At 48.5% G+C, this 20,270-nt stretch overlaps 1 protein-coding gene and 1 non-coding gene across 2 annotated transcripts; one reads left to right on the forward strand and one right to left on the reverse strand.

Annotated features, from left to right (window-relative positions):
- Positions 1–1,200: 1,200 nt before the first annotated feature.
- On the reverse strand, positions 1,201–1,273 carry TRNAM-CAU (transfer RNA methionine (anticodon CAU)). The gene has a single exon. It is a non-coding gene; the product is annotated as a tRNA-Met (tRNA).
- Positions 1,274–3,407: 2,134 nt separating this feature from the next.
- FAM83A (family with sequence similarity 83 member A) lies at positions 3,408–14,216 on the forward strand. The gene is made up of 4 exons (XM_010197238.2): positions 3,408–3,986; positions 6,428–6,595; positions 8,048–8,172; positions 13,673–14,216. The coding sequence occupies exons 1-4, from the start codon at positions 3,408–3,410 to the stop codon at positions 14,214–14,216; spliced, it is 1,416 nt and encodes a 471-aa protein (XP_010195540.2).
- Positions 14,217–20,270: the final 6,054 nt, after the last annotated feature.

Genomic DNA, 20,270 nt, shown 5'->3' on the forward strand with positions numbered 1-20,270 from the left:
CTAAAATAAACTCACCTTTTGCCCATTAAGCTATTAGACTTGGAGTATTTGTATACTTTATTTGTTGTGGTGGATGCCATGACTTGAAGAAACAAATCACTGCTAAAATGTCAGGTTTGGCAGTAACTCTAACAATTACATAAGTGTATTCTACAAGTTGCAGCAGGGAAATTTGCAATTAGAGGAAAAATCCTTTCCATTGGGAGCCAAACACTGAAAAAAGGCCCAGAGAGGCTGGAGATACGTATAGTTGTTATATATATCTTAGCAGGTTCATTTAATGAGCAAGAAGAGGAGAGGGGGTGTAAATAAATACATCATTTTTCATGCTGCTAGGCTGTTTGGCTCATGTAGAATGTTGTGTGGTGGTACAGTAGAAGAAAGAATGAGGGAAAAAAAGAGACTCATTCAGACTTGGCTCTGTAAAAATGTAAGGACCGAAACTTGTTCTGCTTTGTCCAGGGTTGTGGTGGCTGGGACTGGTGTGGGAGCAGGGCTGCTCACAGTACCTAGAGGGCAGGCCCACAGCAGATCTCCATCACAGCCCTTTGTCCCGGGGGCCTGCCTCTTCCTCAGTAACTTACATGAAGACCTAAATGTACAGGAGTGTTTGGTTACCCTCAGATTAGCGTCTTCTGCCTCGGGAACAAGAAACAAGCACTTAGTAGCAACTAGGCTCCACAGAAATCTCATCCCAGCCCTCAAAAGGAGAAAAGTGCAACAGGCAAAAGCTCATCTCCGAGAGGCTGAAGGAGCAGATGAGACAAGTTCTGTGTTTAAAGGCGAGAGATAAACCCACAAGTGTTGTGGCTAGCAGCTTGGGCCCCGTGTGTACAAGCGGTCTGTAAACCGTTACAGCTGTGAGCAGGGACAGAGCAGCGTGTTTGCAGCAGGCGGCCGCCAGGCCTGGCCCTGCCCGTGCAGCACCGCTGAGGTACCCCTGGGCCACCCGCAACCGCAGGAGTGGAAGCCGCTTCCCCACCCCTCAAAAGGTCGGAGTGGGCTTTGCTGCCCACTCGGCTGCTAAAAACCCTCCCCCAGAGTGCGGGATGGAAGCGATTTCCTACAGTGCCTCGGCCTGTCTCGGCAGCTCCACGAGTCACCGCGACAACGCCAAAGCCCAGGCGTTACAGAGCACCTTTTGTATGGTTCGCTTGCTGTTAAAAATGCGGAGAGTAGAAGAAAAAGTGCTGCTCGCCTTGCCCCGTGTGAGGCTCGAACTCACGACCTTCAGATTATGAGACTGACGCGCTACCTACTGCGCTAACGAGGCGGCTGAAGTCACCTTTCCCCCACTGGCCCTCGAGCTCTCCCCACTCCCGGTGGCCTTGTGGCTGGTGGCTGGCCCGGGGCGCGCCACGGGGGAACGAGGGACGGGAGGGACGGCGCGGCACAGAACGGCACGAAGCGGCGCGGCCCTTCCTCCGCCTGCTCCTGCGCCGTCCGTGTGGGAGGCCCCGCGGCTGGCAGCGTGAGGCCTCGCAGTGAGCGTGTGGGGACCCCACAGTGACCGAGTGGGACCCAGGGGAAACATCGGGGGCTTTGTGGTGACCGCGGAGCGCACACGGTCCTGATGGTGATGGTGTGGGATCCTGTGGTGGCCTGTTGCCACTTGGAGTGACCAACTGGGACCCCAGGGTGACAGCTGGGGTTCCCTGGAATGACAGTGTGGTGAGACACCCCACGGGTGTCCGGCGAGGGGCCCTGCTGTGACCGTGTGGGGACCAGGGTGACCCTGTGGGACCGAGGCCACAGTGCTGCCCCTGGCCGGGGGGAGGAGGAGGGAGGTAACAGCCCCGATTGGCATTGACAGGGCGCGATCTGGCCTGTCAGGTTAATTAGGCAGCATCATTTTCGGCGTAATTGCGCAGAACAGGTCAGTAGCTAATTAGTGACTTTTGGCTGCGTCCGACAGCTGCGGGCGGATGTGGGGGTGGGACAGGATAGTTTGTAAAGCCACACCAGGAGCTGGGGACAGGCCCCACCACCACCTCAACTCCCAGGCCAGTGTAATCCGCTGGGATTGCAGTCCAAACCATTTCATACCCTTTTCTCTTTTCATTTATATATATATATTTGTGTCATTCTCACGCATAGTTCTTTTTTCCCCCATAAGGCTTCTGACATAAACACAGAGCCAGAATCTGGGAGGCTAACCTGGAAAAACTGGGTCTGTGTTACTCTGCATGGCCCAGAAGACGTTTGTGTGCCTTGGTCAGAGCAGCGGGATCGTTTCTCTGCTCAGACACGCCCTCAGCAGCTCATACCCTCACGCAGGAGCCCAGACTGGCATGTCCCCGCAATCCTGCTCCAGAGCCGTGGCACACCAGAGCACAGACAGAGAGCTACTCAGGGCAAGGGCAAACCCAAGCTGCGTGAGAAAACTGTGTCACACGTGCCCCTGCGTAAAAGCACGCACAGAGGTATTTATGGCGTACCTCAGGCACGGTGCCTTCCCACCCTGCCGCTCCTCGCCCCTGTGCAGTCATACCAGTCGGCCTGGCTCCCCGAGGCACTGTACCTCTCACCCCTCTGCGAACCTGTGCCCCGGCCTGCTAATGACACAGCAGCAGAGCTGCCACTGCAACAACGTGACTCCAGAAGCTGTAACCTGGAAAAAAAAAAAAAGAAACCAACCAAACAGCCCTAAATGTGCACAATCAAGTGATGAGTGTTTGTATTTCTGATGCTTTGAGGCCAGCTCACAACCCTTCCTCCATATAATATTCAGGATGTTTGGGAAGGGATATTTTTCTTTTAATAGGATGGCGTAGTCACAAAGCTTTGAAGAAATAAACGAGTGAATCGTCTATGGTAATAGCACCAGACTACGGACGGGGCTCAGTGACGAAGTCCAAGTCTATTTTTAAGCCTGCCTGGCAGCATGTAGGTGCAGAGAAGAGTCCGTGACCCTTTCTGTTCTGAAGATACGGACATGGCCGATGTCTCTGTCCCAGTTCAACGTCAGAGTTGTTTTTGCTCCGCAAGGAACACTATGGGAAGAGAGAGAAGCCTCAAGGTGTTTTGAAGATTGTGTAATGATGCTTGGGAGCCTACCTGCTTCTGCTTGAGCGCTTTCCTCGCTCACATCTCACACGATGCGACAGGGAGGGAAATACAACCGAATCAGACAGCCCTGGTAATTGTACTCTTATCCTTCTCATGCCCGGGAGGTGAGGTGGGTGCCACTCAGATAAGCAATCTAATCAGCTTTGTACCTGTCCCCCATCTGGAAACAGATTGTTGCCAAAGTACTGGGCCACCTGAGAAACAAGCTTCCAGGGTTTTGGTTTTTTTAAGGTAATTGTACCAACGAAATCAGGGAGTGTGAATTTGCCTGAGGTAATAAGATCTCTTTATTTTTATTCACAGTTAATTCGTTCAGCCCAGGCTGATTTCACGCCACAATGCAGCCCTCAAACAGTCAGGAGGACTGCTCTGCCTGCGCCCTGCATATGCACGGTGCCTGCCCTGCCGACCGCCTGCTGCTGCGACACAGAGCCATGAGCCACTCCAGACACATGGGCAAGATAAGGAAAAGGCTGGAGGAAATCAAGAACCAGTCTCCGAAGCTGACGAAAGCCGATTTCAGCCACAATGAAAGCATAAGGCTGGCCACCGACGCCTTCCTGGACGGTGGGACAGACTCTTACCTCGAAACTTTAAGCAAAGAGGGTGAGGTGGATTTCCTCTCCTCGGTGGAAGCTCAGTACATCAAGGATAACGCCAGGGAGTCCTACTACGCGCAGGAGTCCCCAGCGGCTGACGGGGCAGCTGTGCCAAAGCAGAATGAAGCCGGGTCGCTCCCATCAGGGACTTACTTCCCCACCATTTCTGACAGCAGTGAGCCAGCTCTGCTGCACACGTGGATTACAGCAGAGAAGCCCTATTTAAAGGAGAAATCTACTGCCACGGTGTATTTCCAAACAGAGAAAAACAGCAACATTAGAGACATCATACGCCGGTACATCAACAAGACCACTCAGGTACGGGGAGAGAACTGCTGTTCCCTCTGCCCTCAGTTGTCTTCCTGCTCTTAAGAAGATCAGATAAAGGTGGTGGTGGATCCAAGCCAGCCTTGTGCCTTGCAGTGTAGCTGTGTGCTAGAAAGTGGCTGTGAAAAAAGCCATTGTTGAACACAGGCAGTGCTTTGCTTTTCTTTCTTTTTTGGTGTTTTTTTAGTGGTCACATCAGCACCTTTTTATGTTGGTGGCTTAAAAAATCGACATTCCCATTAACCTGTGGGAGCAGCTGAGCTCTGTTCCTTCTCCTGCATCATCAGCAGGATGGTTTGCTCCATTCAGCCCATTGCACCAGTAAGGAGAATTAAGGTAAAATGAGCTCTGAGCCATTAGCAATTGTTGTGAGGGATTCTGGGAGATGTGAGTGAAGGATATGTGTGTCTGGTGTGCCAGCAGACATCCCCAGGGGAAGGAAACTGTTCAGAAAAGAGACCTTTCATCCCTAATATGTTGTCAGTGTCACTAAAAATGCCACATGGACTCTGTATGGAGATTCTGCAGCATGGCTTGGCACTTGGGAATAGTGCAGATGATGTCCCTGACAGCAAAGTGGGAAGGAGACACAGAGAGGTACCAGCCAGGCTGTGTGCTGGGAAGCCAGGAGCTGATCAACAGGAGGGGGACAAAAAGCCTCTGGCATGTGTGTTCTGATAGCACTCCTCTTTTCCTAGAAAAAAATCCTAATATTTGACATTTCAGGGCTGTGTTTACCACCATCCATGAGTTTTCACAGGAGGACAGTGAGGAGCAAAGCGCTGCCGTGGTGCTGCTGCCCATCAGAGGCTGTGGAGCCCACTGCATTTACAGACTCCCACTTTGTTATTTCCCTGCAAGGGCAAGTGCTGGGTCTGACAACGTTGTGTGTAATGGCAGGGGAGAAGAATCGCCGTTAGCAACTGCACTGTCAAAGGCTACAAGTGCTCAGTATATCAGGGGAGCTATAGATCAGTCTTTGGCAGCCTCAGAAAGATTCAGTAACAGAAGAAATGTTTCTGGTATAATCAAATAAGCATCAGGTGAAGTATCAAGCCAAACAAATTTGCTGTCCCAAGAGGAGAAAAATTGTAGGGGAAAAAGTAGGAAATGTAATATAGATCCATTGTTCACATGACCTTCTTAACCATCTAATTTACATCATAAGAAGGTGCTGGAGCAACACTTACAGTATAAATTTGACAACTGCTTATTGAGTACAATTTTTCAGTGGCAGCATTCATTAATTAGGGTCTGAAAAGGATCCATTCTGGATAGCCTTGTATTTTATATACCCATTAACAACTTAAATAATATATTCTATTGGGTGATACTGAACTGCAAAGGATTGGTGAGTAATCTTAACACACTTGAGGAACAGGTGTAAATCTTCACATGAAGTTTGAGCAAAAGGAGTGATAAGTGCTGCAACTGAAAGAGGTTAAGTCAGGTGCAGAAATACAGATTGGGAGCAGCTGGTGAAAAAACAGTGCTAGAGGGTGGTCTGGAGCTGCAGTGAGGCTGAATGCACGTTGTGTCATCTGAAAAGACAAAGGGAGCAAACAGAAAGTATGGATGTGAGATGCTGGATGTAATTGTGCTGCTCACCCAGCACTGGCAAGGCCCTGTCTGAAGCACCGTGCCGTGGCAGCAAGAGGAAGGTGTGGGATCCTGACTGCTCTGCAAACCATTTGGCTTGCCTGAACAGGATGCTGGCTGTGCAGGATGTGCTTGGTCTTGTAGGATTTCCTCGTGGTGGCAAAGGGAATAAGCCCGCTGGCAGGTGTGGGCACAGGCTCTGGAGCAAGATTCATTGCAAGTTGGAAGCAATTAGTGAGACTGTCCTTCCTGCCAGTCGTGAATTGGGAAGCGTGGAGTTATGGCTAAATGAGAACAGTTAGTTTATAAATCAGTCTTGCAGACTGTCACCCTGCCATCACCACCAGAGTGAGGATTTGAAGCCAGGGCTGTTCCAGGGCTAAGTCATAACACAGAAAGCATCATCCAGTGGTTCCTGCTGAATGCATGTGATTTGGGAGAGCAGGCGGCGTTTTGCAAGGGCTGTGGGCTCTGGGTTTAGCTGCATCCCTGTTATTCTGGGATTAGCATTCCAATCCATTTCCTGGTGCTGAAATCTCACCTGCAAATTCGTGGCTCCTCTTGTGGTGTAGGATGAAAAGAGCTTAATCAAAGTGCCTGTGTTGCTGGCTTTATGTGAACAATAAAACAGAGAGGCAAAGTGTCTCATCGATTTTCTGATTCAGACACTTAGGGAGAAACCCAGAGGAAATATCCCCAGATATCTCCAAGAATGTGTTTTCCTTGGAAGATTTTCTTCTTTTGAAACAAAGAAACTACATTTTGGTGGCCTCACAGGCAACCCTAAGTTTTGTAAGTTGAGTCTGCTAATGCCTCTGCTTTTTTTCCTCTAGGTGCTGGCTATTGTGATGGATGTGTTCACAGACACTGAGATTTTGTGTGACCTCCTGGAGGCAGCTAACAAGCGCATGGTGTTTGTCTACCTGTTGCTCGATCACAGCAACATCAATCTCTTCTCGGAGATGTGTGACAAGCTACAAGTTGCAGAGGATCTCTTCAAGGTACTGTGGCTCTAGGAAGCTCTTGGGCTCAGATTGGTGTGCCTCACTTTTGGCACTCTGAGCCAGAAGCATGGCTGTGCCAGGGGCAGCCCACCTTGCCAGCAAAAGGGAGTGAGAGTTTTCCAGAGGTCACCTAAATCCTCTCTGACGACCTACATTTTCCCATGGATGTTACAGGAAGTTATGGCAGTTCCTAGGATGAAACTAATCTGGGCCCTGAGGTCTTAGAGCTTAAGTCTCCTGGGAGAGTTGTCTAACATAAGTATTAAAACTGCTGCTGTCCAAGAACTCTGCAGCAGCTGTGGTCCAGCAGCCATGGGTACCAGGCCCACAAAACTCTTGTGCTGGTCACACTAGGTAGTGTCTGATAGAATGTGCTAAAGCTCTGAAGGTAACACCTGGAGTGTAGCTGGCTGTTAGCTTAGTTCACATTCAGCTCTGCCAGAGGGGACTGGCCTTAAATACAACCTCCTAGGGACTGTTTCAGTTGTTGCTTGAGATGCTCTAAGACATGGGGGGGGCATCTTTGTGGGGATGACTGATACCACAGAGGCAGCTGGAGGGCAGGCAGAAGACCTGAGGGCATCTGACATGCACCAGACACCTGTGTTACAACTGAATTCCACCCTGAACATATAAAGAAACTGAAATTATTAAAACATGCTCTTATAGTGTTTGCACATCTGTAAACCCTGACTCCTTAGGGAGACCAGGCCTGTGCTGTTCATTGTAAGTATGCAGCTAAACACACAGGCTCTGACAATGTGTGAGCCAGGTTCTTGGTGCCACCCATTTACTGAGGCCTCGATCCTGCAAAGTGTGCTTAGGAACAGGAGTTGGGGCTGGGTGCCAGGGCTGCCCTAAGGGCACCTGCTCAGGTACAAGGACGGTGCAGAGCATCGTGTGGGCTGCACTGACCTGCTTCTCCCCTGGCATGTGTACTTGCATCCGGTCTTGCAGGATGGCATTTGTCTGGGCTGCACCCAAAGAGCAGCATGTCTGTCCTCTCAGGCCCAGAGGGATGGGAAGACCAGAGGTTTTGCCCTGCTATATTTTGCCATAGCCAGGGTAAAGCAAGAGAGCTTACAGCTAGAGCAGGTTGTTGCTGGGTGTCAGCAGAGGTACCGGGCTGCTCTCAGCTGTGGATGCATCCCGTAGTGTTCCCATGGGGGTAGCCTCAGGTATGTTACCCAGCGCAGCTCCAGCTGTGTGAATTTCATGCAGGTTTAGATCCCCATTGAAACAGGTAACCATGTGGCAGCTGGGAGAGCTTGCCTAGGTTTGCTCTAGCCCCAAACCTTCAACTGCAACACTGAGGAGTCCATGAAGAAATCACAACAGACATTGGGGAAGATAAAAGCTGAAGGCAGTAGGGGCAAAGGGCTCTTTCTTTCTGATTTTAGGGTTTTTTTAATGTCATTCACTCCTCTTTTTTTGTTGTTTCCCTTTCAGAATATTTCAGTCCGCAGTGTTACTGGGGAGGTTTACTGTGCCAAGTCAGGCAGGAAATTCTCAGGACAAATACAAGAAAAATTTCTTATCTCTGACTGGAGATACGTGCTGTCTGGATCTTACAGGTGAGATAAGCCATTGCAGCTCATGGCCAGGTGCTCTTTGGTGGTTTTTTACAACCGCTTCATAAAAAAAGTGACATGGAAGCTTTTGCACGAGTGAGCAGGTTCCCTTTGAACAAAACTCCCTCATGTTTTCAAATATGTGCTGTTTTTCAGTAATCACTGAACTTGCTTTAAAGCTGCTGTTAGGTCTTTGTGGAGCGTGGTGTTTAATTTAAATGTTCAGAAAAGAATGTGAAGCTGGTGCAAGCCTGGAGCAGAACTAGAAATGTGTAAGGTTAATATTATGCTTTCCTCATTGTTTGGGTCCTCAGATGCTGCCATCGTGAGACATGACACATTTCCATCTCCCTCAGGATCCCTTAATGTAGCATCTGTCACTCAGCTCATCTGAGGGTTTGTTCTCCTTACGACAAGTTTAGTGGTGAAAGGCAAAACAGAAATCCCTTAGAGACTTACTGGGTTTTCTTGTGTTTCAGTAACAGTTTGTGTCTCTGTGACTATTGTACCTTCCTTTTTTTTCTCCTCTTTTTGTTGTTTCGTGAGCTGGGCCCATAACTCCCCACTTTGCTGCTGTTATAATTATTTCAGATACCAGAGGTAGCATCTCAACAATTGCATTTTTAATTAAGATCCAAGATCCTCCAGTCAGAGAATCTGAGGAGACTCTGAGCTTGCATCAAATAACTGAAGTTCCTGAGCCTCATGGCTACACAGATAAGCTTCACAACTGTCCGAGTCTATCCTAGAAAGCCAGATACAAAAAAGACCAGAGGTGATTCTTTAATTAAAAGGACGAGAGATTGTTTTTCTTAATCCCAGTTTATGATTTAGAAGGCTAAATGCCTCTAGTTTGATAAAACTGTGCCAGCAGGAAGATTTTGTAAGTACAGTGTGGAAGGCAGAGGTGAGGATGTGGGGTTGGCCCCTGTGTCTGCAGCGGCAGCTCCAGTTTGCATCCGGTTTCCACAAGAGCCATCAGGCAGAAAGGAGTGAGCACTCACTGAGGGTTTATTGGCAACTCTGTGATTTTTCTTGTTCTTTCTGTCTTTTTTTTTTAATCCCTCATCAAAGATGTGTAGAAATGCAACAGCAGATTTATATAGAGAGTAGAAGTGAGGAACACGTAGGAGAAGAGGGACAGAACAAGATTTTCTTTAGCCAAGAAGCTTCCTTTTGGATCAATCCTAAAAAAAACCCCAAAGCCTCAAAGTCCTATGCAGAGTCACTTCTGTCATTCTCTACTGCTGTTGCCATGTCTTCTAACCTGAAGAGTCTCACCAAACTACATAATCCCCTACCCAGTGAGCAAGCAAAGAGGGAGGTGAGGAACAAGTCTAGATACTCTTTCACTCCAGCATGCTCAGCAGGGGGGTTATAGCTGACTCTCAGTACTGACAGTACTGTATCCTTTTGGTAGGCTTGCTGCCTCTCATTTTATTCATCTGAAAGATGTCTTGCTGTTCTAAAAGGGACCTTGGCTTACCTTGTCTGCCCAAAGTCTGGGGACAAGGTGTATCTGCCTAATGGACAACAAAGAGGAAGACCGAAGCTGGCAGCTAGTTAGAGGAAAAGGAACTACTGCTGAGTCTGTGGCATCTCCTGCTCTGGAGTGGTTTTGAAAACCACCTTAAAAAGCCATTGCTTGGGTCAAGATTTTTTAACACAAAAAGTTCCACTTCAACACAAGGAAAAACTTCTTTCCTGTGAGGGTGAGGGAGGGAGCCCTGGCACAGGCTGCCCAGGGAGAGTGTGGAGTCTCCTTCTCTGGAGGTTTCCAGTCCTGCCTGGACACGTTCCTGTGTGATCCGATCTAGGTGGACCTGCTTTAGCAGGGGGTTTGAGTGGATGATCTCTAGAGGCCCCTTCCAACCCCAACCATTCTATGTTCTAAGTGTGGTCCTGCCACACAGGGCAGACCAGAGCTGAGGAGCTCCAGAAGGCTCCTTCAGCCACATGTCTGCACAAGTGCAGCTGTGAGGAAGCATTTTAAGTTACAGCTTTTTCTTTCATTGTTATTGCCAGTGTCTATGATCTGGGGCTGGGATGCAGTGTTTCTTTTGCTGTCTCTGTGTTACTCCAGCCCATCCTAGGAAAACTGTTCTTCCTTTTTTTTCTTTTTAATGAATTTGAAGCCCAGCCAAGCATGAACACAGTTGCTTCTGAAGAGGGCAAAAGCAAAAGGCAGAAAGCCTAGACATTGATCCTAACGGGCAGCTGAGTGCCACCGCAGCCGCCACTCTGAAAGCCACCGGGCTCTTCAGAGCCAGTGTCTGACACCTGACAGTGGGGTGCTCTGCCCAGAGCCTTGGTTCAGGTGGGGCGGTTTCTAATCCAGAGGTTATTCCCCAGCAGGCAACATAACATGGAGATTAACTGAAACTTGAGCTCAACTGAAAAACCCAGAATTCTGGTTCAGGTTAACTATGTGTTCTGCTGCATCTTTCTGACTGCAGTGCTGTGAACACAAAGGATGGGAGCATCTAAACTGCAGCTGCATACTCAGAAAGAAAAATCAAGTCCAGTGCAAATTAAGATGATCTGGCAGAGGTAGAGTTTAGATTCTCTTCTTTCTGATGTGCTTCACTCACAGAGGCCTGGTGGAAGAATCATCCCTCTGGGCAGATAGTGACAATAAGATGACAATAAGAGACTTCTCTTCCTGAAAGAGCACTTGGAATTGTAAACTGAGGAGCAAACCAGGGCCTGTAAACTGAGCAGCAGATTTCCTCTTAGGAGGAAGCCAGTGAAGACCTGTTAGGTCCCTGTGACAGGTTCTGCTCCAATCTTCATCAGAGCACACAGCATGTGAGCTGCTGTGATTCGCTGCAGGAAGCCCACAGACATTTGTCTGAAGTCATGCAGGTCTCACTTGGTGCTTTACAGCCAGCCTACTTGCCATCGATCCATGGACAATCTTTGGCCTCCAATTAATTGGATCCAACTTTCTTGGCTTACCAGGGTTACAGACAGGACTGAAGAGCCACAAATGAGTACCTGTCAGGTACTCCAGGAACTTACACCTGGGAGTAAGTTATCAAAATTGGGCACAGAGTTTTTCCTCTGATTTTGTGGGGGTTTTTAAAGCCTTTTATAAGTGTGACTATTTTTTCTTTCTCTCTGATTTGTCTTTTAGAAGCTAGATATATCAGTAAGATATATCTGTAGCACATGAAGTATAAACTCACCACTCCACACCCCAGCCCTTTCATGAGTTTTTAACCTTCAGCATAGATACCCCAGACTAATTGCGTGCGGGTTTGTATTTGTTCCTGGCTTATTAGCTCCTTAATAGTCAAAGGACATGCAGAATTTACAGAGTTCTTCTTAGTGAATAAAGGCAACATGGAGCTGGTGCAGCAGATGTTGCCCACACAGCAAGGAGACAACTCGCTGTGCTGTCCATGTTTTTGTCCCTATTTAAAATGGTTTCATAGAATCATAGAATGGTAGGGGTTGGAAGGGACCTTTAGAGATCATCTAGTCCAACCCCCCTGCAGAAGGAGGGTCACCTAGATCAGGTCACATAGGAACATGTCCAGGCGGGTCTTCAAGACCTCCAAGGAAGGAGACTCCACACCCCTCTGGGCAGCCTGTGCCAGGGCTCCCTCACCTCAACAGTGAAATTTTTTCTTATATTTAAGTGGAACTTTTGTGTTCCAGCTTCATCCCATTACCCCTTGTCCTGTTACTATCTACTATAGAAAAAAAGGATGTCCTAACCTCCTGACACCCACCCTTTAGATATTTGTAAATGTTAATGAGATCCCCCCTCAGTGTCCTCCTCTCCAGACTAAACAGCCCCAGTTCCCGCAGCCTTTCCTCATAAGGAAGATGTTCCAGTCCCACGATCATCTTGGTGGCCCTGTGCTGGACTCTCTCCAGCTCTTCCCTGTCCCTCTTGAGCTGGGGAGCCCAGAACTGGACACAGGACTCCAGATGAGGCCTCACCAGGGCAGAGTAGAGAGGGAGAAGAACCTCCCTTGACCTGCTGGCCACACTCTTCTTGATGCATCCCAGGATGCCATTGGCCTTCTTGGCCACGAGGGCACATTGCTGACTCCTATTTAGCTTATTATCAATCAGGACAATCACTGTGTTTAAGCACAGTGGATGAGAAGTACCTTCATTCTAGTGACTTACTATGTATTTTCACATCCAGTCATTAAATGTACAGTATTTATTGCAGGGTTTCCTGGTGAACTAGTGATTCCTTCACTCCTCCCCTTGCTCCTGAAGCAACAGTGTAAAACCACTGCATGCCCCAAACCCATGCCTCTTTATGAAGGCTCCGAATGAGCAGATGTAAGTTGCCTACCTTTGCTCCCTTAACATCAGGGCAGGCTGTCAGTCTCACTGAGTTTCACAGCAGTTTTGTCCAAACATGACAGGAGCAAGGTTTAAACTGCACACACCTAAAGCCAAATGTGGCTCTCGGCAATCCTTGTGCAAACCCATCATGGCTAATAAAGTCACCCAGGAGTAACCAGGGCAGGGTTTTGCCAGCACAGAGTAACCTCGGGTTCAAATCCAGCACTGCCCTGGCTCCTCTGCTGTGCAGCCCTAGCTCCACTCAGCTCAGGGACTAATTACATTTCAGTCTCTCAGCTGTGCTCACTGTGTTGCTGCTGCTGCTCAGACAAGGCAGACTGCACAGCACAGTCAAGATGGCCTGTGGTTTTGTAAAAAAGCACAGATTTATGTTTGCCAAGATGATTAGGGAAGCACATAAAAATCATTTAAAAGCTATGGGATACCCTAAGGTGAGTCTCTGGATTACCAGAACGAAATATACTGTGATGTTTCTCCTTTACTTTCTAGCAAAGTAGCATTTGATTTGTGGAAAGGCTGTAGGAAAGATTTGTAATTTAATTTTCTCTATAGTGAAGAAAATATGCATTTGTCAGGTGTGGTGGTTTGTTTAATGGGAGTGGGTTGTGACAGGGGATCACCTTTTACGTGTTTCTCTTGACCAATGCAAAAAACCCCCTAAGTGTGGCAAAATGGAAACTGGATAGTTTCCCTGGTCTTTCTGGTGTCAGGTTTAGGGTGGTGAGAGTTATCCAGGGACAGGGCATTCTGCAGGGAAGCTACAATGTATGTTTGTGCAGACAAGGCATGGTAAGACCCGAGTGTGAGCTTTGTGTGTGGAGGAGAGGTACCCAGAGGAGGAGTCTAAGCTTTAAGCAGACACCCAGACCTGGGGGATTGCATCTGACACTCAGTCCCGCAGGGGATCCGGATGGCCGCTCCCTTCGGAGGTTGTATAACTTTACAAGGTTTCTTGAAGGTTTTAGAGGCAGCTGCAATAACAAAGCTTGATCCAAGTCAAAGAGCACTGACGTGAACTGACCTGAATTTCACCTGCAACACCATCTTCATCCCGTGTTCAGACGGGAGCGCTCAGCAGTGAAACACATGTGTGGCTTCCACACGGCCCCGCGGTGCTGTGCGCGTGCCCCGGCTGCCGGCAGCGCTAACCCCGCCGTGTCTCTCCTTCCAGCTTCACGTGGCTGTGCGGGCAGGTTCACCGCAACCTGCTCTCCAAGTTCACGGGCCAAGTGGTGGAGCTGTTTGATGAGGAGTTCCGACACCTGTACGCGCTGTCCAAGCCGGTGAGGGGCCCCAAGTCCCCTCCGCGCACCATGCCCTACCTGTTCAGCAGGAGCTGGGCCCCGCCGCGCAGCCTCCCCCTCAGCGACCAGGAAAGCACCAACACCCTCTCCGACGACTTCAGCAGCCTCTCGGCCGGCAGCACCCACCAGACCAAGCAAACCCCCAGAACTCTCGCCTTCGGCAGCAACTTCGCTCCCCAGTCTCCTCTGCACAGAGTGAATTCCTTCCACGGCTACGTGTCCCTGACGCCGCCCGCGCCGGCGGCCGTCCAGCCCAGCTACTACCAGCCGCACTACGCGGCCGATAACGCCCCCGTTCTCTATAACAACATGAACATTTACAGGCCTGTGAGGTTTAGGCAAGAGGAACCCAACAGGACAGGGCTAAGCTCTCCCTGGAGATGCCTCCACAAAGCCAACCTGTTTGCATAATAACCACCTGGTTTGGAGTTGCGAGTAAACGTAGTGAGGACCTGTTTAGCAATCGCTTGTGTGCTGATGAATATAGAAACTCCGTATAATACAGAGTGAGGAGGATTTCAAGCCTCTTGTTTTGTTTTGCTGCTTATGGATGCTTTGTTTCCCCAATTAAAAAGCCAAGCCTGCTAACATGTAAACCGCGGGTGCATCACCATGCCTGGAAGAACGCATCTAAGTAATGCTGCTCCCAGTGCCAGCCTGCTGCTGCCTCTCACCTGCCCTCCATAGCCTGTTTGTGTAGCAGTGAGTTTAGGTGGTAAACTGCTTTTCATACAGCCAGGCACCCGAAAAGTGGGCTGAGTCACCATTTATTCCTGTGCTTGTCAGGCACTTGCCTAAGGAGAGCGTAGGCTGCTCCACCCCCACGCTGTCCCCTGCCTGGGAGGACTCCCAGTCCCACCAGTAACACACCAGGACTGACTTCCAATTCATTCAATAGCACATGGATCTTTGAAATCCTCTCAGTGGCCATTTGAGTGAGTGCTGAGTTAGAGAGAATGATGCTTTATTCCAGAGCTCTTCAAGGTTTTGATTTTTTAAAGAGAAACCGGGTGTCTGTAGTGCCCAGTGAATACAGTTAGAGAGGAAGCTACAGAGTCTCAGCAGCTTGGACCAAACCAGAAAAACTTTCTGCCAAATAGTCTGTAAAAACAAAGGAAGATTCTGTAAGTGAAAGGCAAAAAATAATAACCAAAATTCATGAAACAAAGGTTTTTCCATCCAAATCCCAAAGCTCCTAGATGCCTAACATCTGTTGACTCCTCGGTAGATCTTTTTTATTTACACCTGCTTTATATCATCTTTCATCTGGCTCCAACAAAGCAGAAGCCTGAAGACATTCACACATCTGGCCAATTCGTTTTGCCTGACTTCTCGCCTGTTCAGAAAACAATACAGTTGATTTATTTGGACTGTGGGTGATGAAAATTGACTGCAGCAGCACAATCTCAGGTGAGGAGCTTCCAGTCATTTTGGAAGTATACAAGTAAAGCTTATGGAACGTTATGGAAGGCACAGGATGAATACATCTTGCTCTAGCTTTGGTGTGGATGTTTTTAGCTGTGACCCTAAATTTTGGAGTCCAGAATAACAATAAACTATTGCATATAATTGTAAATTCTGTACATAGCAACAGTTTTCGGATTCCTTGGGAAGAAGGGAAGGTTGATTTGAATTCCTGTGACAATTCTTATTATCCAAATGTGGCAACCATTCAAATAAATGAGAAAACTTTCACTAAAATCCCTTTGAGAATCATTTTGTTTCTTCATGTTCTCTTGACCTGTGCACCTTACCCTCTTCTCTTCCAAATGCTGAGCAAGTTCCATACAGCCAACACCCAGGTGAGAGAAAACACATGTTGTTTCTTTGGAAATCATCAGGAACAGAATGAATTGCATGTGTCCCCTCGGCCTAATTAAGGTTTTTCTTCCAAATTCATTTCAGTTCCCTGATCTGGTTGTAGCCCAACTGGGGGTGGCACAGAGGTGGGCATGGGAAGAAGGTTGTAGACCTGTAGAGTCTACCTCTGAAGCCTTCATCTCCTCATGCCATGGCCCATGAAATCCAGAAGTTTTGGAGAACACAGACAATGAGTTGTCAACAAAGGACAAGCTAATAATAACCCAGGAGTACTGTGAGTTAAGAGCTGCTTTCAGCCCTGGATCAGGGATACAGCTTGTGCTAGTTCAGACAAGGGCTGAACTTGAACAGAAATGCGTGGAGTTTCAGTTTTGATGGAAAACAAACAGAATTTACAATTTCAGTGATAAGTTGTGCTAAAAATCCTAACAGGTGACCACTTAGTGATGAGGGGAACGTGATGTCAGGCAGCTGCAGAAACTGCCTGGGAGGAAGGTAATCGCAGGAGGCTGAGCCACCTCACCCGGCTGCTCAAGGGAAGGGCTCCATAAACACTGCTGCAGCCAGGCCCCCCACCCTCAGCTGGGGGAGCAGTCTCCTATTGTAGAAGGAGAGACTTCCAGAGGGCACCCAGGCTATGGAGGGCAATTTGGGCCCCACATGGGTCCCTGCAGAGCCTATATAAGGTCCCTGAGGCTTTCCCAAGGGCAACTCCGCCCTGCCAGAGCACCAGAGCAGCAGGCAGCAATGGGGACCCTCTTCTCCAGGGCAGTTGCTGTGCATATGCTCACCATGGGGAGCAGAGAGCAGAGAGAAGTGCAAACACTGCTTTTTCTTTATTAAACTTGCCTTTATCTCAACCCACAAGTCTTTTTTATTTACCTCATTTTCTCCTTCTGTGTCATGCTGAGGAGGGGGAGTGATTGAACCTTTGGGTGGGCACTGGCAGCCAGCCAAGGTCAACCCACCACATGGTGACAGGAGAAGGGGCAATGGTTTTACACTGAAAGGACATTAGGATTAGACAGAAGGAAGACATTTCTTACAGTTATGAAGTAGAGACATTGGAACAGGTTGCCCAGTGAAGCTGTGGCTGCCCCATCATTAGTAGTGTTCAAGGCCAGGTCGGATGGGGCTCGGAGCAACCTGGCCTAGCGGAAGGTGTCCCTATCCATGGCAGCAGGGTTGGACTAGATGGGCTTTGAAGCTGCTTTCCAAGCCAAACCATTCTATGACTGTGTGATGGAGACAACTGTTAGTGTCACTAGTTCCAGCACTAACACATTCCCTTGTCTCAGAGCCAGCAGTAGTCAAATGCTTAGTTTGAAGACAGACAATTTGACTGTGTTTGTACACAGCAGTCATTTCAGAAGTGTCAGAACCAGGATCAGAGGGGCCTTCCCAAAGCCTGTGTAACACAACCAAGCATTAAAATAACAAAGTCAAACCTTAGGAACTGCTAATGGCTTCTCACTTGCAGTTTGCAATGCTGACATTTGCTGTTTAACTCAGTGTGGTGCATATACTAATAGCACTAATACCACAAGAGCCAAAAAGTGAAGAAATCTATTACAGGCAGATGTAGAATTATGCAGGACACAAAAGCAACAGTGAGGCATTCAAATATGAGATGGAAATGGAAGATATGATCAGGAAGAGAAAAGTGGAGTTCGAAGTGGCACGCCAAAGGAGCCAGCAGCAGGCCAAACCAGGAGGAACTGGAATGGCTGAGATGAGACAGAGCCTGTGGGATGAGTGACACAAAGGAATAGTTCATAGACCAGCACAATAAACACCAGCTGTTTGGAGCAGTAATTCTGTGTGTAGGGTTTTGCATGGTAACGGGGGAGGGAGCTGCAGTGGTGGCCCCTGTAAGCAGCTGGTGAAACTTCCGTCTGCTCTGAGTTGGGCCAACCTCCAACCCGACCAGTCACTATTTCATTAAGGGAAATCTGCAGCAGAAGAGGAGGTGGAGGAGTGGTACAAGATGGAAGTGACCAGACAGACCCCACAGAGAGGAGGAAGGAAGGAGGAGCACCAGACCAGAGACTGCTCTGCAACCCATGGTGAGAGCACAGGCTGTGCCCCTGCAACCCATGCACGGCCATGGCAGGGCTGAGAGCCACCAGCAGCTCTGGGTGAGTGCGCCCAGACGGGCCGGGACTGTGTGAGGAGGCAGCCATGGCACAGACCGTGCTGGAGAGCCTGCAGGCCACAGAGCAGCCCCACACAAGAGGCAGAGAGGAGCTGCAGCCCTCAGCCAGAGCAGTCCAGGCAGGCCCCTACGCTGGAGCAGGGACCGGCGAGGCCTTCTCACAAGCACCAGAAGCCATCAGAACAGGACTGACTGCCCCTCCCATTCCCTGCCCCCTTGCGCCGCTCAGCTAGGGAGGAGACGGTGATACCAGGATCAGGTGCCTGAGCCTGGGAAGAGGGGAGGGGTGAAGGGAAGGTGGTCCGAAAGGGCTGCTCATACCCTTCCTTCATCGTGCCACTCTGTTGTGTCTTCTGTTTGTTACATTTTGGGTTGGTGATGGATTAATTTTGTTTTCTTCCCCAAGTTGAGTAGTCTTTTTTGCCCAGGATTGTGTTTGGTGATCGAGCCCTCCCTGTCCCTGGGGATCTCCATGAGGCCCTCTGCGGCCTTTTTTCTTCCCCCTCTCGCCCCAGGGGCTGTGGGAGGGAGAGTGAGAGAGTGGCTGTATGTCCTGGTGCCTGGCTGGGCTGAAGCCACGACCCAGTACCACACATTCACAACAACATTTGCGTTGTTTGCAGTGGATAAAACAATTTTGCTTTATTTTTCTGTTTGAAAAAACACTGCCTGTTCCTAAGAACTACCCCTTGCCTTCACCTCCCAGAGCCAGTGTGGAGTTAGCCGTTGTGGTTCCAGTCTAAGAGACAACCTCAAGCCAAACAATCTGCACACACACCAACATCCTTCAGAATCACCTTGGCGAGCCGCTGTGTGATCTGGACATCTCAGTCACAAAATGACATCTAGCAAGTGTATTCACCCTCTAAACTGTGGAACCAAATCATTTGCTGAGTTCCTATCAAAAATCTAACCAGATCTGGTTCTACAAACACTATGTCCTGGTGTCCCAACTACTGAACCTACTCGAGAGCTGTGGCAGGACAAATTACGGCCTCTTTATGTGGCTACTCGTGGCCTCAAGTTTAAGAAGAAACCCGAGAGCAGTTCCATTTTTTTTGCTGACATTGGCATTAAGCTTTTCATGTTTGCCATGTCTTTGCCTTAAGACATTCTACCGTTGATGCCAACATCGTAATTCATTTACAGCACATTACAGACAGCTTCTACTGACACCAGTTGGTCTTAAAAGCACCCCCAGCCCTTCGGGCGGGCTCCCCTGCCAGCTGAACCTAGCACAAAACTTCCCACCCAGCGAAGCACACATGTGACTCAGCCCAGTGTTCTGCAACACATGGTGAGCACGTTGGTGCTCACCCGAGCGCACTTGCCAAGTCATCCCCTTGCGTAACAAGCTGCCCGGGACGTGGCTCCATCCTGTTAAGGCACCACACTATACAAGATAATTTGACATAGCTGAAGGCAATATTCCATTTTAATGGAGAGGTTCCACCAGAGAGCAGAGGGCTACACCTTATCAAGGGTTAGAGACAGGGTCCCTAACCAATATCTTAAAAGCTTTAAAACTCACCTAAAAGTATCAGATACAAAGTGTGTTGACATACAGTGAATCACCCCTCAGTTGCGAGTTATGTAGTTTCAGCACTCTTTGGTGTCTCAGAAAGAAAACACAGGAAAGCACAAACAAGTGGCTGCAAATTATTTCAAGAGAGTCCTAGTTGTAAACTAAAGATCACTTACACAAAAAGTACAAAGAATTTAGGTCTCAGGGTTTAAGAGAGGATGGGAGGGAAGAGCACACCTTGTCTGCCTCAAATGTAAACTATTTCAAGCAAAAGAAAAGACTGGATCATCTGCCTTTTTCTGCAGAAGCCCAAAGCACGTAGCACGGATGCTTCAGAAAGCAAAGCAGAGCGGTGTCATCATCAACTGAAAGCGTAACATAAGGAGCTGTATGATGCAGAAACAACACTGCCAGCTTTCACAGCAAAGATCTTCCTTGCAGGGTTTTACAAAGGATATGATCTGACTAAACACTCTTCAGTACATATAAACAACCCTGACAGTTTTTCCTCCTCCCTCATCTAAGCACACTGAAGCTAATTCTATGCCTGCAAAAACCACTTCGCTTTGAAGGGAGAAAATCGCCTTCCCGTTCTAAATTAAATGTTTACCACTTAGATTTCTTTCCTAAAACACATGGAGTTACTGACAATTTGTCAGCGTAAATGCATTTAAGATCTCTAGCAGTCCATCTCTGAACTCTGTATATCACTGCAATATCAATAATCAAGAAATATTTTTAAACATTAAGAAAACGGTTAAGTCCAAGCCTCTAAATGCAACAACATAGAATTTCATACCAAGAAACTTTCAAACTGGACACCATAAATGAAGCCTTCCACAGAATCATAGAATGGTAGGGTTGGAAGGGACCTTTAGAGATCATCTAGTTCAACGCCCCCCTGCTCAAGCAGGTGCACCTAGATCAGGTCACACAGGAATGTGTCCAGGCAGGTCTTGAAGAC

This window comes from Colius striatus, chromosome 4 (assembly GCF_028858725.1).
Source record: "Colius striatus isolate bColStr4 chromosome 4, bColStr4.1.hap1, whole genome shotgun sequence".
Lineage (NCBI taxonomy): Eukaryota > Metazoa > Chordata > Aves > Coliiformes > Coliidae > Colius > Colius striatus.